Source organism: Miscanthus floridulus, chromosome 15 (genome assembly GCF_019320115.1).
Source record: "Miscanthus floridulus cultivar M001 chromosome 15, ASM1932011v1, whole genome shotgun sequence".
NCBI classification, from domain to species: Eukaryota; Viridiplantae; Streptophyta; class Magnoliopsida; order Poales; family Poaceae; genus Miscanthus; species Miscanthus floridulus.
Window position 1 is genome coordinate 33099717 of NC_089594.1, and position 22278 is coordinate 33121994.

The window sequence follows — 22278 nt, forward strand, 5'->3', positions numbered from 1 at the left end:
GGCGGTGTCAGTGGGGAACGGGCAGCCACGGCCGCGGGAACCGACGGTTCCTGCCCATGCTGCGCCGCGTCGCAGGGCGCCGTTCGCCGTGGGTCTGCCGCCGCCGCCGCCCTGCTCGGCCGCAGCGCTAGGGTTTCACGGAGCACAGCAGCAGGCGCGAAACGGTGGGAGGAGGCAGCGCCGGGGGGCAGCAACGTCGGCGGCCACCGGCGGGGCCCGCTCGCTCGGCACAGTGGCCGGTGGCGGCCACCGGCGGGGCACGCGCGCGGCGCCGCGCCGCAGCCCGGGGGCGCCGTCGCTCCCCGCCAGCACCTGTCGCGGTGAGCCAGCAGTGGGGGCCGGCCGGGATGACGCGAGGGGGGGGGGGGGGGAGGAGGAGGGCGGTCGCAGCCACCGTCGTCGTGGCAGCGGGAGAAGAGGCGGACGCGACAGAGGTGACGCCTGCGGGAGAAGGGGCGTCGGGGTCGGGAAGAAACGTTGGGGGAGGGGAAGAAGCGTCTGGAAGGAGAATTAGAAGTTGGGTATATATTTGGCTGTCTAGATTCGGGCGAGAAGCCGTGGAAGCCGGAGAAGCTACGGAGAATGAGGAGAATCCGCTCCTAGCAATATCCGGCGGAAGCAATCTGAGCCACTCGTTGCGGGAATCGGACGGACGAAACAATTTTGGGTGACGTGGACGGTGGTTCCTTCGCGAAACCACCTCCGGCTTGTTTGGGTAAAAATGGGAGAAGTTTTTACAATTGGAAAAAACAATTAGGAAGCTGTTTTTTCAATCTCCTTTCTCAATAAGTTGTTCCTTTTTTATAGGAAGAGTTGAAATTCCTTTGTTTAAGATAAAAGTGGTAAGTTTCGCAAAAAAAAAAAAAGAAAGAAAAAAGAAAAAAGAAAAAAAAAGAAAAAGAAGAAGATAGAAGTGGTAACCGAGCTGAATGGTGGTGAAGGGCCTAATCCGCGGCCTCTTCATTTGGGCCGGGCCGAGTTATCCGAACGGCCCCATCTCGTGCCGTCGTCGACTCGCTGTGGCCACGTCCTCTACGTCTGCTCCACGGCGGCCCCGCCGCCGCACCGCCGTCGAGAGGTCCCAACTCCCAAGTAACCAAATGGCCGCCGCAATCCACTCACACGGCCGCAGCTCTCTTAGGGTGCCGACGAGGAGATCAGGTCGAGGGGCTCGGAGGCGCGGCGGTGGGCGAGGTCCGCGCCCTCTCACTCACACTGACGAGCCACAACGCGACGCCGCCCTCGCCCCCCGCGCGACCCCAACCTCCTCCCCCGCCGCACTTGTAGAGATTGGTGCTCAATTAACGTCCGACTGATCAAGTAAGCGCACATCAGTCATCAGCATATTTCTATTCCGAACAAATTGCAGTTCGGTTCACATTGCGTCCCGTTGGTTCCGTCTTCTTCATAGATGTTTCTTTCGTTTTCATCATTCCATTTGACTGCTCGGTTGGTTGAATTCCTGAAGCAAGTTGCAGCGATAAAGCACACGTGGAGGTTCAGAATTTTGCCCTGTAAACAGTAAACTCTCTTTGTGCAGGTCAGAGTCAGACGTTTGAATTCAACGTATCTAGATATCTCCACTTTGTTAATTCCACGCTGAGTCAACATCGTCACTGTTATCCTGTGCTTGCGTGCGGTTGTCTGTAGTCTGCAGTCTGCACCCATGTTGGTCTTTCATGTTGCACTCATACTACCTTCAAAACTATTCTAACTTATCTCAAGCTATTGCTGTCCATCAAGAATTTTTCACGGATCTTGCGTCAGCATTTGACGTGTCTTTTAGGGTGTCTAAAATATGGTTTCCTTTTTGTGTTGTTGCCATGTTTACAGAGAGTTCATGGTTTCTTTCCGGTCAAAAAAAAAATGTTTCTTTTTCTTTCACCTTGCAGGAATGTCTTCATTTGAAGAAGCGTCATTGTAGCTGCATATAATGATTAACGAGGTGCAATGGCTTTGCCTTGAGATTTACCGTGAGTGTCCACCAAAGGCTCCTCAAAGGGAACTGCCCAAAGGGATGCAAGGTTTCCAGGTGAATAATAATCCTTATACTTGCATCTGAAACACAACCTCATAAAATCCTACATGAAATGTACAGGACTTTTGACTTAGCGTATCAACTAATAGGTGCAAAATCTATTCATCGGTGCAAATATATTTATTTCCTAAATGAATGAAGGAGGTTATGCTTGTGTAGGATACAACTCTGTATTCTATTGCTCTTACCTTTTTTGTCTCTTACCTTCAGATATAAATGTATTTTAACTGTTGGCTAAAAATGGTGTGTGGGCTATATGACCCCTCCAGTTCTCGCCTAAAAAACTGAAAAGTTGACCACCGTACCATGCATGGAAATGTCAAGTCAAACAATGTTAATTGATTGCTAAAGATAAGCTAAATGAAACAAACTCTGATAGGAGTATGTCAAATCAAGGAACATTATCTATGTTGAAGAAAAACTCTACTTTTCTTGAACCGTGTTTGAACTTTCAACCAATGTCAGCCAAGTCAGTTATCATCTTTGATTAAACTACCAATTCTCATGGCCACGGCTTTGTATTGTTAAACTGCAACACGTTAGACATAATAACACAGCTGCTGGACCTCTAACACCACATATATCTGCGATCCCTCTCCTCCAATGATGCTAATGCCTCTCATGGCTGCTTCTTGCTTAATGCTAATCCTTGCACTCCTTGTTACCTTTTCCATTACAGCTAATACCGCAGGCGGGTTAGCTCATACTAGTTACCTGAAGAAAGGCTCCTACCTCTCTGTTAATCGTGCTTCTGATACCATACAATCTCCTGATGGCACCTTCTCGTTTGGTTTCTACAATCTTTCCTCCACTGCCTTCACCATATCCATCTGGTTTACCACTTCAGCCGATAGAACCATTGCTTGGAGTGCAAATCGCGATCACCCTGTGCACGGGAGTGGATCAGAGGTCAGACTGAACAAGGATGGTACCATGGTTTTAACGGATTACGACGGCACAGTTGTATGGCAAACCAACACAAGCTCCAAAGGAGCTGATTATGCTGAGCTCATGGATTCTGGGAACCTTGTTATGAAGGATCAAGGTGGCAATATCCTCTGGCAAAGCTTTGACCATCCAACTGACACGCTGCTGCCGACACAACCAGTGACAGCCTCTGCAAAGCTGGTATCAACAGATCTCTCACACCCTTCAAGCTACTATACTTTGCTCTTCGACGACCGTTACATTCTTTCACTTGCTTATGATGGACCAGATATTTCCAATCTTTATTGGCCTAACCCTGACTTCAGTAGCTGGCTGAATTACAGGATTAGTTACAACAGCAGTAGGAGAGGTGTTCTTGATAACCTGGGGCAGTTTACAGCAAGTGACAACACAAGCTTTGTTTCAGCAGATTGGGGTCCAGGTGTCATGAGGAGATTAACACTGGATTACGATGGAAATCTGAGGCTTTATAGCTTGAATGACAGCGACGGGAGGTGGTTGATTTCTTGGATGGCTTTCTCTCAGCCTTGTGAAATACATGGTATATGTGGTTGGAATGGTATTTGTGTTTACACACCAGTTCCAGCCTGCTCCTGCCCTCCTGGCTATGTGGTTAGGGATCCAACTGACTGGAGCAAAGGCTGCATACCAAAATTCAACCTCTCCTGCAGTGGTGATCAGCAAATGGGCTTTGTGAGCCTTCCTCAAACTGACTTCTGGGGTTCTGATCTTGACTACATCCCAATGACGTCACTGGATGCTTGCACCACTCTGTGCTTGGATACCTGCTCCTGCCTAGCTTTTGAGTACAAATCAGATAGCAATGGCTGTTTCTTGAAGTCTGTTCTCTTAAATGGAAAGACTGTCCCAGGCTATCCTGGCACAGCACACTTGAAGGTTCCTCAGAGCTTTTTGTCTGAAACAATCTCATATGTTCCTCAAAATAGTGAAATCCTAGATTGCAACGCATCAAGTGCAAAACTAGAAGTTCTAGTTTTCAATCCTGATGCACATAGTAATGGAAACAGTACGATGTGGCACTACTACTATGGGTTCCTTGCAGCATTGTTTCTTATAGAAGTCTGCTTCATTGCATTTGGTTGGTGGTTCATGGCAAGAAAACAATCAACACAATTGAAGATTTGCGAGGAAGGTTACAGGATGGTAACAGACCATTTCCGTAACTTTACCTACAAGGAGCTGAGGGAGGCTACTAAGAATTTCAAGGATGGGCTTGGTCATGGGAGGTATGGCTCTGTGTACAAGGGTATTCTACATGATAAACGTGTGGTTGCTGTCAAGAAACTCGGAGATGTGAAGCAAGGAGAAGATGAGTTCCAGACAGAGGTCAGTGTGATTGGGCGAATTTACCATATGAATCTGGTGAGAGTAAGGGGTGTATGTTCAGAACGGAAGCACCGGTTGCTGGTCATAGAGTATGTTGATAATGGATCACTGGCAATGTTCTTGTTTGGCAACCACAGACTATTGCAATGGGATCAGAGGTACAAGATTGCAGTTGGCGTGGCCAAAGGGTTAGCCTACCTTCACCATGAGTGCTTGGATTGGATCATTCACTGTGACCTTAAACCTGAGAACATACTCTTGGACCAGGATTTTGAGCCCAAGATCAGTGACTTTGGGGTTGCAAAGCTGCTACAGAGAGATCAAACTGATCCAAACATGTCAAAGGTTCGTGGGACCAGAGGCTATGCTGCTCCAGAATGGGCCTCCAGCATTCCCATTAATGAAAAGGTGGATGTGTATAGCTACGGAGTGGTGCTTATCGAATTAGTCATAGGGCGAAGAGCATCTGAGTTGGCAGCGACTGGTACTGGTGATGCAGAGGTTGGTATGAGACAGTTAGTGTGGACAATCAGAGAGAAGCTGAAATCCGGTGACCTGTCGTGGATTATTCACTTTGTGGATCCTAAATTGAATGGCAATATTGTGCACTCAGAAGTTTTGTTGATGCTGGAGGTAGCTGCCATGTGCTTGGAGAAAGAGAGGAGCCAGAGACCAAGCATGAACGATATAGTGGAGAAGCTCCAGTTCCGTTCTTGTAATAAATAATAAATTTGGCAACTTATGTGCATTTATGTTCTTTCATATGTCAAACTTCTGATTTGGTAATTTAGAATGCATTCCTTACTCCTTAGTACCTCCATAGCTTGCTCATTTCAACATTCTAAGATGCTGCTATTGCTGTTTTCAGTAATTATGGCGAGCATGAGCTCCTTATTATGTTACCTTGTCTTGTGAATTATTTTATTTATTTTCTAATTTGGCGGTCCCCTCTTTAGCCTCTCGTATAGGGCATCCTAAGTGCCTCTCTAATTCAGCCTTTTTTTATAACATCTAATTCAGCCTTGTATGCTTGTTACCTGTGGGCTTCAGAGCTTTTTTTTTTTAAATCAAAGGCAGGAGCTGCTCAATGAAGACGAAAGAATTTGTCTACAAGAAGGTTAGTCAAAGGAGATGCCCGCAGGGCACCCGAATGGCTAACTTACCCCATGTGACACGGTTGGGCTTCAGAGCATCTCCATGTCCTCTGTCCAGTCAACATATATACCAGGGAAGAGTTAAATACATATCGTGTTTATTTGCAGCAATATTAAATTCCTAAAGAGGGATTACCTCTGGTTGTTCTTCTGCCCTAGGACGCTATGACACTGATGCGACTTGACAGTCCCGATGGACGATTGTAGTTTCTATCCCTCTTAATTATACTTATTTTTGCTGATGTGGCAAAGAAATTAATGAGGAGAGAGAGAGCCAAAACAAAGAAACGATTTCTACTTTACGAAACGAAGTCGACTCTGGTACGAGACAGGAAGAAACCGCCCAAATCGCGTTGGGGAGACGCTGCTCGTTTCCATCCTGTTGACGTCGAACGCGGTCCGAGCCAACACACTAGCGGGATTTAGACGCCCAAAGAGGTTAATCCTACAACCTGCAACGCAGAAAAAACCAAGCGTAATCGACCAAACCAATCTAAAGACCGAAAAGAAAGGCCGATGTAGAGCTCGTTCAAGGCTGAAAACACTCTCGAACCACCTCCGGAAAGATCCGTCAGGAGGAAGCACGTGGAGGATCTCCTAGGACCAGCAAGGCCGCCTAGGAAGCCAACAAATCTCGTGGAGAAACTTGCTGGACAGCAGGTAGAGGTGGAGAGAAGAATTAGGGCAAAGGAAAATAGAGTTTTTGGTGTATTTTGACGATTGATAGGATGGGATCAATCAGCCGTGATCCTCTCGTTTATATAGAGGGGGTGGTCTTATCCCAGTACGAAACAATCCCAACACGATCTCCAAGTTCCCCACGCTTAAAACCTTTCAAAACACGGTTTTAGATAAAATCGGTTCAGAATCCGGCGACGCCCGGCTAAGCCGGCTTGGGGACCTGGCTTAGCCGGTTTTTGCGGGGCTCGGCAAGGCGCTGGCCTGGCCATGGTCGAGCCGGCTTAGCCGGCCTAGGGACCCGGCTAAGCCGGGTATGAGATGGGAGCCGGCCTAGCCGGCTACCAACCCAGCTAGGCCGAGGGCAAAGAGGAGCCGGCTCAGCCAGCTAGGTGACCCGGCTAAGCCAACTGGTCCTAGCTCGCCGTCTATTGTTGCTCCGTTTGCGACACCGTTCAACTTCAACCATGTCGAGGACCTTCAAAACTTATTCACCTTGCCAAAATACTGCCGGACATCTTTGAGTGTCAACACATCCGATCCGCTGCGCCATGCCTTGGCCGCCGCCGCGCAGAATCCTGGCGCGCGCTCGCTCTCGCCGTCCGCACTGGCTCGCTCGCCCACATGCGCCTGGTCCGCCGGCAGGGAGCTCGCAGCACAGATCCTGACGGCCACCCATGGACGCCGCCGCCGGTGGCCACTGGCCAGCACCTGCGCGATGCCAGGCACGCAAGGCGGCGCGGTGGAGAGGTACATGCAGGGGAGCTCCCTAGACAGGTGCGTGCGGTCTGCTCCTTTCCGCTCGGCGGGCGACGACGCCGATGATAGCTGCGCGCGGGGCCGGCGCGCGCAGTCGCGGTGTCCGTGGAGGAGTTCTGACCGTGGGCGACGGGGCCACGCCCAACACTGCGGTGTTCTGGCATGCCATCGCGAAGCTGGAGGCGAGGACTGGGCGTGGCGGGGCCAAGCTCGATGTGCCCCGGGGAGGCGAGGTGCCCGTGCACGTAGATGAGCAGAATCGCCCTATCAAAGGCACTAAGAAGATGAGCAGAATTCCCGGTGATTACCCAAGCAGCGATGAGCAGAATCGTCCTAAGCCACACGCCGGCAAGATTCTTCCTCCGCTCTTCACCTCAGTCCAATTAAAATCATCGACTGGAGATTCCCGGAGGATATTGGCGAGTTCCATCGTACAAAGAGAAGCAAGCAAAACTTGAGAAGATGCGGAGAGAAGCTAGCAAGACCGGCGGCTGGACACAGGCGATAGAGGACGGGCGTGAAAAGGAAGAAGTGCCTAATGCTCTCTGAGCCGCAGAGGATCTAGAGACGGGACAGAGAAATCCGGTAAATGATTGGGCAAATTTTTATCTGAAACTTGGTAGAAAATCTTGCATTGTGAAGGAGTGGTTTCTTGGTACGATATCCTATGTTATAGAAACTACTATGATTTCTACCATTGGGACTGCCCTAAGGTGACACGAGTTCTGTTTGGTCTTTCTTTTCTTTCTCTTTCGACTTGACTATGTGCAAGCTTGCATTGTAGTAGAGAGAATGAGGGGCAGAGCTCCTGCTGTTCGTTTTTTTAAAGCACTGTAGTAGAGAGAATAAGCTATATTGCAGAATTGTTGAAAATTTGATTAAAAACTTCATTTACCCAGAAGTAAAGTGTTCGTTTTAAGGTGGCAGTATAGCCTGACATATTGTAGTTAGATCCCTAAATGGGAAGAAAACGTCTGAAGCAATTTTGATGTTACTGATATAGTTTTATAGATTGTTAACTTTATGATAAAGAAAATCTGCAATGACATAATTGTATTATTTTCATATATTAATCATATAGTTTCATTTGATTAGTGATGCTGGTAATAAGTTTGGGTTCCAGTTCAAACTTTCTTTTTTCTATCCTTAATAACACCACAAAATATTGTAGTGTGTATTTTTATTCACCTGCAGTGTTCCAATTTTCCAGGACTTGTTATTGACCAAAGCTTTGAATGAACTTCTGTCAAGAGAATACAAAACTATGCCACAATAATTCCCATGTTGGGTTGATCATTTTATTCATGGAACTGTTTAATCTTACTTGCATTGAGATTACAGTATGAGCTTACGAAGTTTCCAGCAATATTATATTCCTAGAGAGAGATCATATGTTCCAGGTATGTGATTCTAAATGAATAAAGTTCCTCATTGTTTGACATTAGAGGCCATACAACTGAATGCAAAAGTCTTCCAATCAGACAAGTCGGGGAAAAAATCAGTCTCATATCGCCAAGTAAATGAAAAAACAAGTGAGGGGATAAACCTTTGGAACCTTTGCCCCCTCCTCTCATGTACTCCCTCCATTCCAAATTATAAGACGTTTTGGCTTTTCAGGTATATAGTTTTTTGCTTTGTACTTAGATATACACTATGTTTAGATACATAGTAACAGTAATATATGTAGAAAAGTCAAAACGTCTTATAGTTTGGAACATAGGGAGTAGAGGGCTAATGAAGGCGCGCACGTCGACGTGGAGGACGGTAGGGCAAACACCTTCATGAAGGCCAAAGGTGCCAAGCTCACAGCAGAGACACAGGTGGGACCATTTTTGACAGCAGGATGTAGTGGTTTGGTCAAGGAAATGCTGTAACTTGTACCCTGCCTATTTGTCTCCCATATAAATTTTTTAGGACAAAGGCTTGACAGCCCAGCTTATAGTGAAAGCTTAACAGAGTATTGCTGGGGTTACCAGCTTATAGAGACAACACGCCTAAACCCTCCACAAAAACCATCTAACCCACCACCAGAAGAGTTCTATCTATCAAACCAAAGATTTGGCTACACAACGAAAGAAACAGAAAACCAACGCCAGCAGCCACTCCAACAGAAAGCAAAAGATAGGTCTTCGAAGGCGCATTTCACCAGGTTGAAGACCCCTCCTTCAAATTCATCTCCACATTTTCCATCTTGCTCCAGTCGTCCTCCTTCGAGAGTTTGGTCCACTGCTTTAGGAAACCAAGGGATTTATAAGCTACCTGATGAGGAGACTAATCAATAACATTTGAAAACAAAAGATCGTTTCTAGTTTTCAAAGATCCCATCCTACACCCACTATTACCCACACCACGGCATGTTATTTCTACCCATTCCATCAGAAACTAAGAAATCCTCTTGAAAGGACTTGATTGATGTTGGAGACTTCGGCCAACCCAGAGAGTCCCTCACCCAACACCATGTAACCCTTGCTATTGGGCATTGGAACTAATACCTCATGCTGTACATGCATGAGGTGTAATTGTGTTTCCATATACTAAGAAGTAAACATTATAGAATACCTTCGGAGCTCCCAGTGGAGATCCGCAAGGTCTTGTCTCACTTTCATTCATTTTGTGTTGATTTTCATTTAATTTGATTGAGTTCATTCATGTTCTCATTGAATCCCTTGAACCATTGAGACTTACCTTTTGCTGGTTTACGTTCAAGTCTAAGATTTCAAAAAAGAGTCCCAAATAAAAGAAACTGATGAATGTCTTTCCTGCGTGCTGCCTCGTCTCTTGGCATGCCTCCTGGGAATCCCCCCCCCCCCCCCCCCCCCCCCCCACCCCACCCCCACCCCGGACATGATGCCTCTCTATTACTTAACCTTTTTTAGCACAATTTTTTAATCTGATGTATAAGATGTTTCCTGTAACCAATCTGATGTATAAGATGTTTCCTGTAACCAATCTCTCCATCAAGAAATTAATATAGATGCATATCATCTACTTTCAGAAACCAAAGGAAAAAAAATCATGTCACTGTCAATATAGATAACCCAAAAATGTACTCTTATTTTTTTTTCTCTATATGTGTGTAATATTCCCCATCAAATCAAAACATTTTACTATCAGAACGTGTTTGTGCTGTAATAATGAATTTTATTAGATTCTTAAACAATAGATGTAGAACTGACAACCCTTACATGAAACTTCAGTACCTCGTTGGATTGACAGGCTGTTTGAATTAAAAAATAGTTACAATGTAGATTTGTAAAATCAATCGTATGGAGATTGAGGTAGTTGAATAGGAGAAATACAGTTTGGAGTGTCGGCCACGTATAGAAAACTGTTTCTCACCAACTTCCAAGTCAGTATGTCATAGTTTTAAATTAGGAACACAAACCACTTCCATGTGCTTGATGAATTGTTTAACTGCAAGTCTGCAACATGGTCAATATACTGGCACAACCATGGGAGCACCAAGAACCAGCATACATCTAAGCTACTCCTCTCCTTCCTCTATCTGACCAGTAGCAGCAGTGGTCCTCTTTACCCTGGTATCGTTTGTGCATACTGTGTATGATGGTGAATCCGTTTTTCATACTACACCTTACATTCCTTTTGATCTGTTCCCTTTTAGATGAAAGAGTAGCAGAGATTGCTCATGCCACTTACCTTCATAGAGGATCTTCCCTCTCCGTGAAGCAAGCCTCAGATGTCATAAGATCACCGGATGGCTCCTTCTCATTTGGCTTATACAATCTCTCATCCACTGCCTTCACCTTGTCAATCTGGTTCACCAATGCAGCTGACAGGACCATCGCCTGGACTGCGAACCGAGACCGCCCCGTGCACGGGAGTGGATCGAAGGTTACACTGAACAAGGATGGCAGCATGGTTCTCAGAGACTATGATGGTACGGTTGTGTGGGAAGTCAGCAAAATATCTGCCAAGGTTGATCGTGTGGAGCTCATGGACACCGGGAACCTTGTGATGGTGGATCAAGGAGGCAACATCCTGTGGCAAAGCTTCGACCATCCGACCGACACTCTGCTACCAGGTCAGTCGCTAACAGCCACGACAAAGCTGGTATCAACCAATCCCTCTCACCAGTCAAGTTACTACACATTGCGCTTTGATGAACGGTACATTCTGTCACTTTCTTATGATGGGCCAGACATTTCCAACCTCTACTGGCCTAACCCTGACCAAAATAGCTGGTCGAACTACAGGATCTTGTATAAGAGCGGTAGGAGAGGTGTGCTTGATAAGCTTGGGCAATTTGAGGCTAGTGACAACACAAGCTTTATTGCTTCTGATTGGGGTTTGGAGATTAAGAGGAGGCTGACGCTAGACTACGATGGAAATCTTAGGCTTTACAGCCTAAACGAGTCAGATGGAAGCTGGTACAGCTCTTGGATGGCTTTCTCCCAGCTCTGTGACATCCATGGCCTATGTGGTTGGAATGCACTATGTGTTTACACACCTGCAGCGGCCTGCACTTGTCCTCGCGGTTATGTAGTCGTTGATCCAAATGATTGGAGCAAAGGCTGCAAGCCACAGTTCAACATCACCTGTGGAAAAGGTGTTCAGCAGATGGGCTTCGTGGGCATTCCTTGGACAGACTTCTGGGGCTCTGATATGGACTTTGTCATGTCTGCATCCCTGGACACTTGCAGGGAATTGTGCTTGGCACGTTGCTCCTGTGTAGCATTCGTGTACAAAGTTTATCCACATCCACATGGGTGCTTCTTGAAATCTGGTCTCTTCAATGGCAAGACAACTCCAGGGTACCCTGGTGTCACATATGTCAAGGTTCCTGAGAGCTTTCTGTCTCACTCACAGGCAAATTCCTCCGACTCTGCTCATGGTCATGTTTGCAATGAATTAAGAACACATACATTCAATTATGCTGCCAACAGAGTTGATGAAAAGGGTACGGCATGGTACTACTACTATTCGTTCCTAGCTGCATTCTTTCTTGTTGAGCTCTGTTTCATTGCTGTTGGTTGGTGGTTCATGACAAGAAAGCAGTCAGTATGTTCGGTAATATGGGCAGCGGAGGATGAGGAAGGCTTCCGGGTGGTAGCAGATCATTTCCGTAGTTTCACCCACAAGGAATTGCAGAAGGCAACTAACAATTTCATGGATGAGCTTGGCCACGGCCGACATGGGTCTGTGTACAAAGGCATTCTACACGACAATCGTGTAGTTGCCGTCAAGAAGCTCAAAGACATGAAGGGAGGCGAAGCAGAATTTGAGACAGAGGTTAGTGTGATTGGTAGGATCTACCATATGAATCTGGTGAGAGTAATGGGTGTATGTTCAGAGGGTACGCACCGGCTGCTGGTCTATGAATTTGTGGAGAACGGTTCACTGGACATGTTCTTGTTCGGTAGCAAGGGACTACTACTGCAATGGCATCATAGGTACAAAATTGCAGTCGGAGTGGCTAAGGGATTGGCCTACCTTCACCATGAGTGTATGGACTGGATCATTCACTGCGACGTGAAGCCTGAGAACATACTTCTGGATGAGGAGTTTGAGCCCAAGATCAGCGACTTTGGGTTCGCAAAGCTGCTGCAAAGAGATGAGTCTGATTCTGACGTGTCCAAGGTTCGAGGAACTAGAGGCTACATGGCTCCAGAATGGGTATCAAGCGCTCCTGTGACTGAGAAGGTGGATGTCTACAGCTTCGGAGTTGTGCTTCTGGAGCTGGTGATGGGCCATCGGATGTTCGAGTTACCAACAAATGGCTCCGGGGATGCAGAGTCTGCATTGAGGCAACTGCTATTGATGATTGGAGAAAACAAGAAAATTAGCGATGGAAATTGGATTGATGACCTTGTGGATCCTAGATTGAATGGCGATTTCGTGCGGCCAGAAGTGTTGCTGATGCTTGAGGTGGCTGCTCTGTGTTTGGAACAGGACAAAAACCAAAGACCGAGCATGAGTGATGTAGTGCAGAAGTTCCTCTGCAGATAATGAATCTGGCAATTCGCTAACTATTCTCTTCCCCTTAAGTAAGTTGTGTAGTTTTGCATTCCACTTCTGTTTTTCCGACGAGGGTATAAAGTTGATTTGTTTTGTGGATGACTATTGACTAATTTGATGTAAAGAATACCCCTTTAAACTTTGAGGCATCACTTTGGCACTGAATTGCATGTTCTTTGAACTTTGAAGATGCTGCTGCCTCCTGCAGTTGTTTTTGTAGTGAGTTACTTGATCTGTTAGCATCGTTGTCTTGGATTGACTAAATATTATCTTGTCATTCTGTTCAGAGTTGGTTTTGGTTGGGTGATTGTTCTGCTACTTTTGTCCTCTCTCTTCTTGAGTGAAGTATTGACCAAACAAAAACCTTGAAGCCTTTTGTTGATGACCTCTAAGCCCTGTTCTTCACAATACTCAGTTGTCAAATACTAGTTCTCGGAGCTGGAGCAAACACATGTTAGTACTTTAAGCACTTTAGAATTGCATTCTTTTCGGACAAGGTAGTACTGCAGAAATGTAGGTGTCTGACACGATATGTATCAGCCTGGACGATCGTAAATTTCCAGCTGGGAACAGTGTTTTTTTCTCACACCAAACCAGCCAGTACGATACGGCCTCCCGAACAGGCTGTATGTGCATGCATGTGATGGGTTTATCGTCAGCTTGTACTTGTACGCGTGGTGTGCGTACTCAATTGGTTATTGTACGTGTAGCTTTAATTTGCTGGCGAAAATGTTCATATATAGTCCAAAAATAAACTACTGTATTTTTTTTTAGATCAACAACCATTATTAGAGGAGGAGGTTACGCTTTGGTGCACGGCTGGGTTTAGGCAGCTAGGAGCGCTTGACGAGCGGCGCCGTTCCGCGTGAATACGTTTTTTTTCTCGAATACGTATCATTGTAATTAAGAAGAAGAAGAGTTTAACCATACACACGATGCGCTTTAAATGAGTGCCCTAGGAGGTCTTACAGTTTGGCTGGACCTTTCTAGTAGACTGTTTCAAACTTCGATATTACATAAAAGTAAACAACCGAACTACGAGCAGCGCAGTAACCTACGGAGCTTAGGGTCTCCGCTAATGGCCGTGCGACTCTGCTCCGTCATCCGAGAAGAGCCTTGTACCAATCGTAGCAGCGGTCGCCGGGAACAGCTTGTCCAGTGCTTCCACTTCGCTCGACGTCCAGTTCCTTGCGAAAAAGTCGTCGTAAGCTCTCTTGGACGCGGATGAGATTGGACCTGCCGGCGGTGCAAAGCCCATCCTCCGCATGAGGAACACCTCGCCCCGCGTGAATACATAGCTCCTAGAGTCGTAGAATTAGTGCACTGTAATCACAATCACGTGCGAGATTACGAAGGGATAGGACAAGGGCTTTGGTAATCTTAGGTTTACCATATCTCGCACTTTTGTAAGAAAACTTCTTAATCCTGCTTAATGAAAAACGTGCCAATGCATGCTCTCGAAAAAAAAACATTATTAGAGATGTCCAGAAATTTAATTAGCTACGGGTATACATGTTCATCCAAACACTGAAACACAAATATTGTTTGTTCTTCGATCTCCTAGAGACGTCAAAGTGAATCCTGCTAGTCCAGTCTCAATGCTTGAAACCATAGGTAATTTCTATGTCCGTTTATACACATAAAGCCAGTCTCAATGCTTGAAACCATAGGTAATTTCTATGTCCGTTTATACACATAAAAACATAAAAACTATATTTTCAATGGATAGTTTCTACATATTGATCTTTTGTTTAACTATATGTTTCTCTCTCACTTATTTACCTATCACGTCTCTTCATGTCTTGGTTTCACGTAGACATGGTTTCTTAAATTGCAGTGTCATATTACCTTTTCTGCTTAACTGACATTCTAATTAATAAGCACAGAAACCATGCGTAGGTTGGGAATGCCATGAGGCAAAGGAGATACGCGTTCATTCTCTCATACAAAAACAACCTCCTTCGTCCATTATTGTAGGCCATATTTTGGTACGAAATGACGAGAACACCTTCAAAATATAGTAATATTTTGCCATTTTAATTTCTCTCGTGGTGTGCCAGCAGCTGCAAAATCAACGTCATATATTAAATAAAGGCATTTTGAAATTTAAATATACTGATGATACAAGTCCTGAACTAAAAACAAGTACGATTTGACTATTTTCTGGTTAAGACTACTATGCATTGTAAACCAACTAACTAGTTGTGTGGGGACGTTGCAGAGCTGTATAGTGCGGATGATAGTGACCTATAGCTCTTCGAAAAAGGCTTTATTAGGTACTTGAGTTCATAGAAATAAGAAGTCGAGTTCTTGTAAAAAAAGGAAGGAAGGTAGCGAGAGCTCAAAACAAAAGAATTACAAAGTGAAAATGAAAGTCGTGTTTTAGAATTATAATGGTTTGAGAGATTAAAAAAATATGAGTTCTCTAACCTTACCTTTAGTAAAGGATGGGTTTCATGCATGAGAGACCGGTCGACCAGTATAGTTTTTTTTTCCACCTTCATTTTTTAAGAATCTGTGAGGCGGTAACGATTTTTCGTACCATTGCAAGAACCGGTTTTTTTTTTAAATTTTAATATTTTTTGAAAACTAATTTTAAATCTAACACGGTTGGGTTTTTTTTAAACTAACACTTTTGACCGCGCCTATTGCCCTGGCACGGCCAAATGTCTATGCCGCGCCATACATGGTGGCGCGGCAGAGGGCTGACGTGGCGGCGACCGGAATCGCTGACCGCTGACGGGGCAGGGCCTGCCGCGCCACCATTTTTTAAGAATCTGTGAGGCGGTAACGATTTTTCGTACCATTGCAAGCACCTAGGTGGAATTTTAGTGGTCTTTGATATAGGTGGAATTGAGGAGGGCAAATATTTTGGTAAAGTTCAAAATTTATAAAGAAACCAATTGAAACAATATGAAGGAATGATAACAAGTGGTGATGAAGAATTAAAGTTTCATTACTAAGTATTGCAAAGGATTTGTTTGGACCCTTGTCCACTTAATTATAGGTCCCCTGCACGACCAAGGAGGCATGAGAAATTTGAGGTCGGGCCCCCTCAATGAGTGGGTCATTTCGCGCCCCTACGACCACATGGACTTCATTTATTCCCAGCCTAAGCGGGCAAGCATGATTTGAGCAGTTGAAGAGCATCTCCAACAATTTCCCTACCTCACCTTCTAGTAGTCTTCCAATACTATTTTTTTGTCCATCAATATTTCTCTCATCTCCCCTCAAATAAAGGGGGAGTTGCATCTTCCCGATAACATAGACTATCCTAACCATCATTTTTCAGCCATCTCTTTCCCTACACACCCGTAGACCTCATCTTTTATATGTGTGTGTGTATATATATATAGAACTACTACTCTGTAGCTAATTATAAAATAACTTATTCTGTAGCCACTTTAAGTTACGATAATTACTATATTAATTTACGAGATTATAGTAACTTTTTACTAAGTGGTTTACTATAACGTTACGGTAAATATCCCTATGTGTTATAGTAACCCAACTATCGTAAATATGTATTGACATTATCGTAAATTAGTATATAAAATTATCGTAAATGGAGGTGGCTACAGAATAACTTATTTACGATAGTTGGGTTACTATAACACATGAGGATATTTACCATAACGTTATAGTAAACCACTTAGTAAGGAGTTACTATAATATCGTAAATTAGCATAGTAATTATCGTAACTCAAAGTGGCTATAAAATAAGTTATTTTGTAGCCAGCTACGGGGTAGTAGTTCTATATATATATATATATATATATATATATATATATATATTAGGGTGCTGTTGTAGAGGACTATTAGAGATGCTCAAATTTATGAAAATGTTCCCAAGCAACTATTCAGAATAAAAAAGGTTCAGTCACTTTTTTTTCAAGAGAAGAGAGCCTATATTGTTTACTCAAAAATAGAGTTACATTCTTGAACAACCATTTGCTCTAGACACCTTACCACAAAGCTGAATGTACGCCCCCCTCTTCACCATTTGTGGAAGCTCATCATGTGCGACACCGTTCTTCTCTCTTCTTGTATGGACGATCTCCAAGGCCAGTAGCTGCACCTTCCCATCTCTAGGGTAATCCCAGCCCCATCCTTCATGGCAAGCCCTGCACCATTGCTGATGGTGGGATGAAACCTGCAACCGTGTAATTTTTGAAATATGAATTCCCTTTCTGTCCGATATTGGCCAATACTTTAGGTACTGTACCACTAAACGTCTCCTTTCGAAGGGCTTTGGTGGGTAACAGATTGCTAGAACGATGTCACTTAGTTTCTAGGTTTATGAATACAAACTTACATAAGGGAAGAGACACATTTATTTGGGGATTGCACAAAATGACCGACTTTTGTCAAATCTATGTTCAAATTCCTTGTCAATAACAATCCTCGGTGACTAATAAAGAAAATTGGAATACGAAAACACTTTTGAAAATAAGGTATTTTTGTGGTACTTGAAAAAGGGACTTATTATCACAAAAGAAAATTTAGCAATAGAAAACATGCTACTTTTTCTAGACAAGAGAAAATGGTAACATCTCTTCTTCGATTGTCATTATGAAAATTCTTATAGTGTGCTGTTTTATATACTTTCATACTTAGAGCACCTAATCTCTAGACTTTGAAAGGGGGTGAAAGTAACATTTCCAAGCTGTTGACAGAAGCTTTAGCAATTTGTTGGGCCTTATGGCTCACAAGAAACGAAATGATATGTAAGGTATGCAGACCAAAATAACCTTTTTTTATGTACTGTTGAAGAGGACACATTGGCTACGTCACCATTGTAGCATCTCGAAGAACATTGCAAGCTGCTAATTTTTTCGTGCTGGAATTTGGAGTCCATGGGTAAACTTTTTTTTGCCTCTTATAGATGGCATTTTATTTCTAGAATTGGATGACAATATTAAACATTTTTTTTCTTTTGTTAGAACTTTCAAGAATGTATTGTAGCAGTGGCTAAATGTTAAAGTAGTTTTGGCATATTTTTTAGAACTATCAATCAAGAATGTATCCCGCCTTGTTTCCCGTAACCTCCTCCCCTTTTCCTGTCCATTATTTTGGCACCAAATTAAATACCTTCAAAATAATCATGTTTTGTCATTTCATTTCTCTCGTGATATATATGCTAGTAGCTGCAAAACCGACGTCATATTCACTAGCAGAGAACAGACTTTCGGTTCTAAGCTTTAGTCCCGGTCATTTTTGGGCCCAGGACTCAAGACAGGATTAGTCTCGGTTGGAGCAACCAACCGGGACTAAAGTCCCTTGCCCAATGGCTGGAGGCACAGCTTTTGCAGGAGGGGACCTTTAGTCCCGGTTCATGGTTCAAATAGGGACTAAAGGTCACCCTTCAGTCCTGGTTGGAGCTACCAGCCGTGACTAAACCTTTAATCCCGATTGGTGACTCCAACCGGGACTAGAACTCTACCTGTAGTCCAGGTTTATACCACAAACCGAGACTACATGTTCCGGGCTATATACTTTCTCCCTTCTTCCTCCCCTAGCCCGAGCCATTTCAAGCTCTCTGCCTGCTCTCTATTCTTGCTTCATCACTAGCATGGCTCATTTCTTGGTGTAGAAATAGAGAAATTTATGGTTTTTTAGATTGGGAATGATGGTGGATTTTTTTTATTTATATACCATTTGAGCTCAAAATCACTTGATAGTTTGAATATGAAGATGAAGGAAGCTTATAGTAGTTCATCAAAACTAGTATGAACCTTTCATTGCCTCATTTCATGGTCTAGAAATAGAGAAATTTTTGGTTTTCTAGATTGGGAATAATGGTGGATATTTTTTATTTATATGACATTTGAGCTCAAAATCACTTGATAGTTTGCATATGTAGATAAAGGAATCTTATAGTAGCTCATCAAAACTAGTATGCACCTTTCATTGCTTCATTTCATGCATGGTTTAGAAATTCAAAAATAAAAGGTTTTTTAGTATATAGCTCATTTAATTTCATGGTTCACAAAATGAGAAACTTATAGTAGTTGATAAAAATGAGCATAGAGAGTCATAGATGGTGACTGCTTCCAGAGTCCTTGGCCTCGCATGGGGTCCCTAAGTGTCGGGGACCAACACTAGGTTACTCGAAGAGGAGAAGCTAATGGTCATCAACATTGGTTCATCCGAGCAGTCAAGAGCGCGACTACAGCTCGAACCGACCCCTAGGTGCGTGGGCTCCGCCTCGCCCGGCCTCTGGGGAAGGGCTTCGCCTCGCCCGACCCCGAGGCCATGGGCTCCGCCTCGCCCGACCCCTTGGGTGCAGACTCTGCCTTGCCCGGCGGGGACCCATATCGCAGCCAACTACTCCAGGTCTAAACGTATGGGCCTGGGTCAAAGCTCTGACACCAGGGAAGAGACTAGCATGCCTTGATGTAACCCGTGGCCATGACGGGCCATACCTAAGGGTTCACATCAAGAACAGCATCGGGTGTGCCGGTGTTGTTCTGCTTAACGATGATAGGCGTGTCAGTTCAACGCGACGTTTGTCGGGACGGGATGAAACGCCATGACCGGCAGACGATGCCTACGCATGGCACTAGTGACAGACAGGGCCACGACGTGGAGCTATCCCTATTGACTTCTATAGGGTCGGCAGGACCCGCGTGAAGGAGAAGAAGGACCCGACGATCCTGAAGGCCTTCCTCTTCTCCCTCTCATTCTTCTCTTTTCCTCCGCTGTAATCCATGCTTTCCCTTGGCCTATAAAAGAGAAAGCAGGGTGTCCCATGAAGGGGAACCGATCCGACCCCGAACGGATCGACCCATCGAGACTGAACCACGAGATAAGCACGGCACGAACACACAGCTGAGCAGCAAATGATCTCTCAGCACCTATTCACTCCTTCTATCAGAGACTTAGGATCCTTTCCCTCTCTCGCCAGTTTGTAACCCCTACTACAAACTTTCAGTGCTAGTAACATGAGCAGCAGCGATGAACTGGATGTAGAACTTTCTACCTGAACTAGTATAAACTTTGTGTCCTCTTAGCACACCATCCGAGCCAGATGCGCAAATACAAATTTACTCGTCGGTGGTAACTTAAAACACCGACAGTTAGCGTGCCAGGTAGGGGCCTTTTACGCATCTCAACGTCCACACCAGGTCTTAGATGGCTAGTCACAGTGTCAGCTAGGTCCCTTGCGTGCACGTGCGCTTCGGGAACCTAGACTTCTTCATCACGACGGAGGGAGAGTTGGTGCATGCTCCCGTCACCGTGCAACCTCTCCACTCTACTGGCCTCGACACGATCACCGAGGCGCTTGAGGAGCTACAGCTGCACACACCAGAGGCCCGCGCCCCTAGGAGCGACTAGCTCCTCGGCTTCGACTACAGGAGGTTAGAGCGCCAGCTTGGTGCCTTCCTAGGACCTCGACCATCCCGAGAGGACCTGGGCCGCCTCACCTTCTCGTTCACCAACGTCATGACATAGCTTGCCGGGGGAGAGCCGCTCTCCGTGGAATACCTTGTCCGAAGCACCCCGACAACGCTCCCGTCCAGTCTGTGACACGCCACAGAGACCGTTGGCCACCTTATGGTGCAGCGCATGCCCCCATTGTAGGGTCGAGATGGCGACTAGAGGGGATGAATAGTCGTTTCTAAATTTAATCGTGTCGGCTAACCAAAACAAATGCGGAATTAAAACAATCGGTATAGCCAAGACTATATCCCTCTATAGAAGTTCACAAGCACCTTATAAAGATCCTAATTAGACAACAAAGGTGTCAGGCTAGCTAGAGCTCACCTATTTAATTCTAGGAGCAAGGTCACTCAAACCTATGCCACTAGTATTTTGTACACCGAGGAGCTCCTACACAATTCTAGTAAGCAAAAGCACAAAGCTCCTAAGCTCACTAGCAATGCTCAATAACAAGGCAACAAATGCCAAATTAGATAGCACAAATACTTAGCTATACAAACTAGGCAATATAACTAACAAGGTTACATAAACCAAATTAGCCACGCAAGGGAGGTACTTCTATGCTACACAAGCAAGAAGGTAACTAGTGAACTTGTCACTAGCAATGCTCAATAACAAGGCAACCAATGCCAAATTAGAAAGCACAAATACTTAGCTACACAAACTAAGCAATGTGACTAACAAGGTTACACAAACCAAATTAGCCACGTAAGGGAGCTACTTCTATGCTACACAAGCAAGAAGGTAACTAGTGAGCTACACAAGCTAACTAATTACAAGAGCAACTACACAAGCACAATGTATGTGTAAGTAAGTACAAGCTTGTGTAAGGGGATTGCAAACCAACGGGAAGAACAATGTTGACACAGTGAATTTTCTTCTGAGGTTCACATGCTTGCCAACACGCTATGTCCCCGTTGAGACAAGATCCAAGGTTGTCACGCGGTCCTCTTGCTAGTGGTGACCCACAAGTCACACTCTCCCACGTGGAGTGCTTACCACAAGCTCTAGCACTTGACCCGACCGGACCACTTGTCGCCCTTCGCGTCTCGCTCTACTAGAGTTGCTATTCATGGCTCCCGTGGGGAGAGCACAATGCCCCTCACAAAGCTCTTCTCCGGAGCACCTCACAAGCTTCTTGTGGGCTTCGACGAAGACCACCACCAAGCCATCTAGGAGGTGGCAACGTTCAAGAGTAACAAGCACCACCGTCTTGCAACTCGATCACCACTTGAATTGACATGACTAGCTCTCTTTTGGGTTTGCTTGCTTTTCTTGATCAACCCTTTTAATTGCTTCAACTAAGCATCCCAAATGTTTCTCGGATCACCACTTCCATGTTGGCCTTCTAAGTACTACACTTGGTTTACCTATAGTTACTGAATATGCATCTTTGTCTTCCAAAATAATATTACGTCCCTTAATTTGCATCCTGAACAGACACTGTTGCAGGAACAGCGTGCCACCTAATTTCCCTTAGTATCACAGTTACATTCATGGTTCTGAACTGTTTACTTAGATCTCCTTAGTTGCTCTGCTACCTATTTGATTTCCATGTATGCTTCTCAAAGATAGTGCAAATTTAACGATCACTACCATTTCAATTTTCATCCGTATGTTCCAGTTCATTTAATATTTTGTTGCGTCATAGTTTCATTTGCAGAAACTGCATTATTAATTCAGTTTTTCCCTCATTTGTATTCTGACTTCTGAGTTAATGATTCGGCATATTTCTAATATATTAACATGATATCCATAGGTTCTATAGTATGCCATGCCAAGAAATATAACATTCAATACAAGATTTGTTTCCATTTTTTTAGGTTTCCCTTCCTGAGTCATGAAATTGGAATGATGATCTGCTCATTGCTAAGTAGCTGCTGCTCTATAGCAACATGGCAAAAAAAGGTACCCTCCATAGGTTAATGAGAAACC

General features: G+C 44.8%; 2 protein-coding genes across 4 annotated transcripts; both read left to right on the top strand.

The window, feature by feature from the left end:
- The first annotated feature begins 1028 nt into the window (after positions 1 to 1028).
- LOC136509145 (putative receptor protein kinase ZmPK1) lies at positions 1029 to 5205 on the top strand. Of its 3 annotated transcripts, none has more exons than XM_066503962.1 (3): positions 1029 to 1320; positions 1469 to 2032; positions 2718 to 5205. In XM_066503962.1, exon 3 carries the CDS (start codon positions 2972 to 2974, stop codon positions 5057 to 5059), a length of 2088 nt encoding a protein of 695 aa, XP_066360059.1. In that variant the 5' UTR covers positions 1029 to 1320; positions 1469 to 2032; positions 2718 to 2971; the 3' UTR covers positions 5060 to 5205. The 3 variants fall into 3 exon arrangements, with proteins under 3 accessions (XP_066360059.1, XP_066360058.1, XP_066360057.1); XM_066503961.1 differs by having other exon boundaries at positions 1893 to 2032; XM_066503960.1 differs by lacking the exons at positions 1029 to 1320; positions 1469 to 2032 and having other exon boundaries at positions 2606 to 5205.
- A 5283-nt stretch (positions 5206 to 10488) lies between these two features.
- On the top strand, positions 10489 to 12979 carry LOC136509317 (putative receptor protein kinase ZmPK1). Its single transcript, XM_066504143.1, has one exon. It carries the CDS (start codon positions 10489 to 10491, stop codon positions 12889 to 12891), a length of 2403 nt encoding a protein of 800 aa, XP_066360240.1. The 3' UTR covers positions 12892 to 12979.
- Positions 12980 to 22278: the final 9299 nt, after the last annotated feature.

What these genes read in the sequence shown, in the direction of transcription:
- LOC136509317 (XM_066504143.1), top strand. Translation starts at nt 10,489, where the DNA reads ATGGTGAATCCGTTTTTCATACTACACCTTACATTCCTTTTGATCTGT.
- LOC136509145 (XM_066503960.1), top strand. Translation starts at nt 2,642, where the DNA reads ATGATGCTAATGCCTCTCATGGCTGCTTCTTGCTTAATGCTAATCCTT.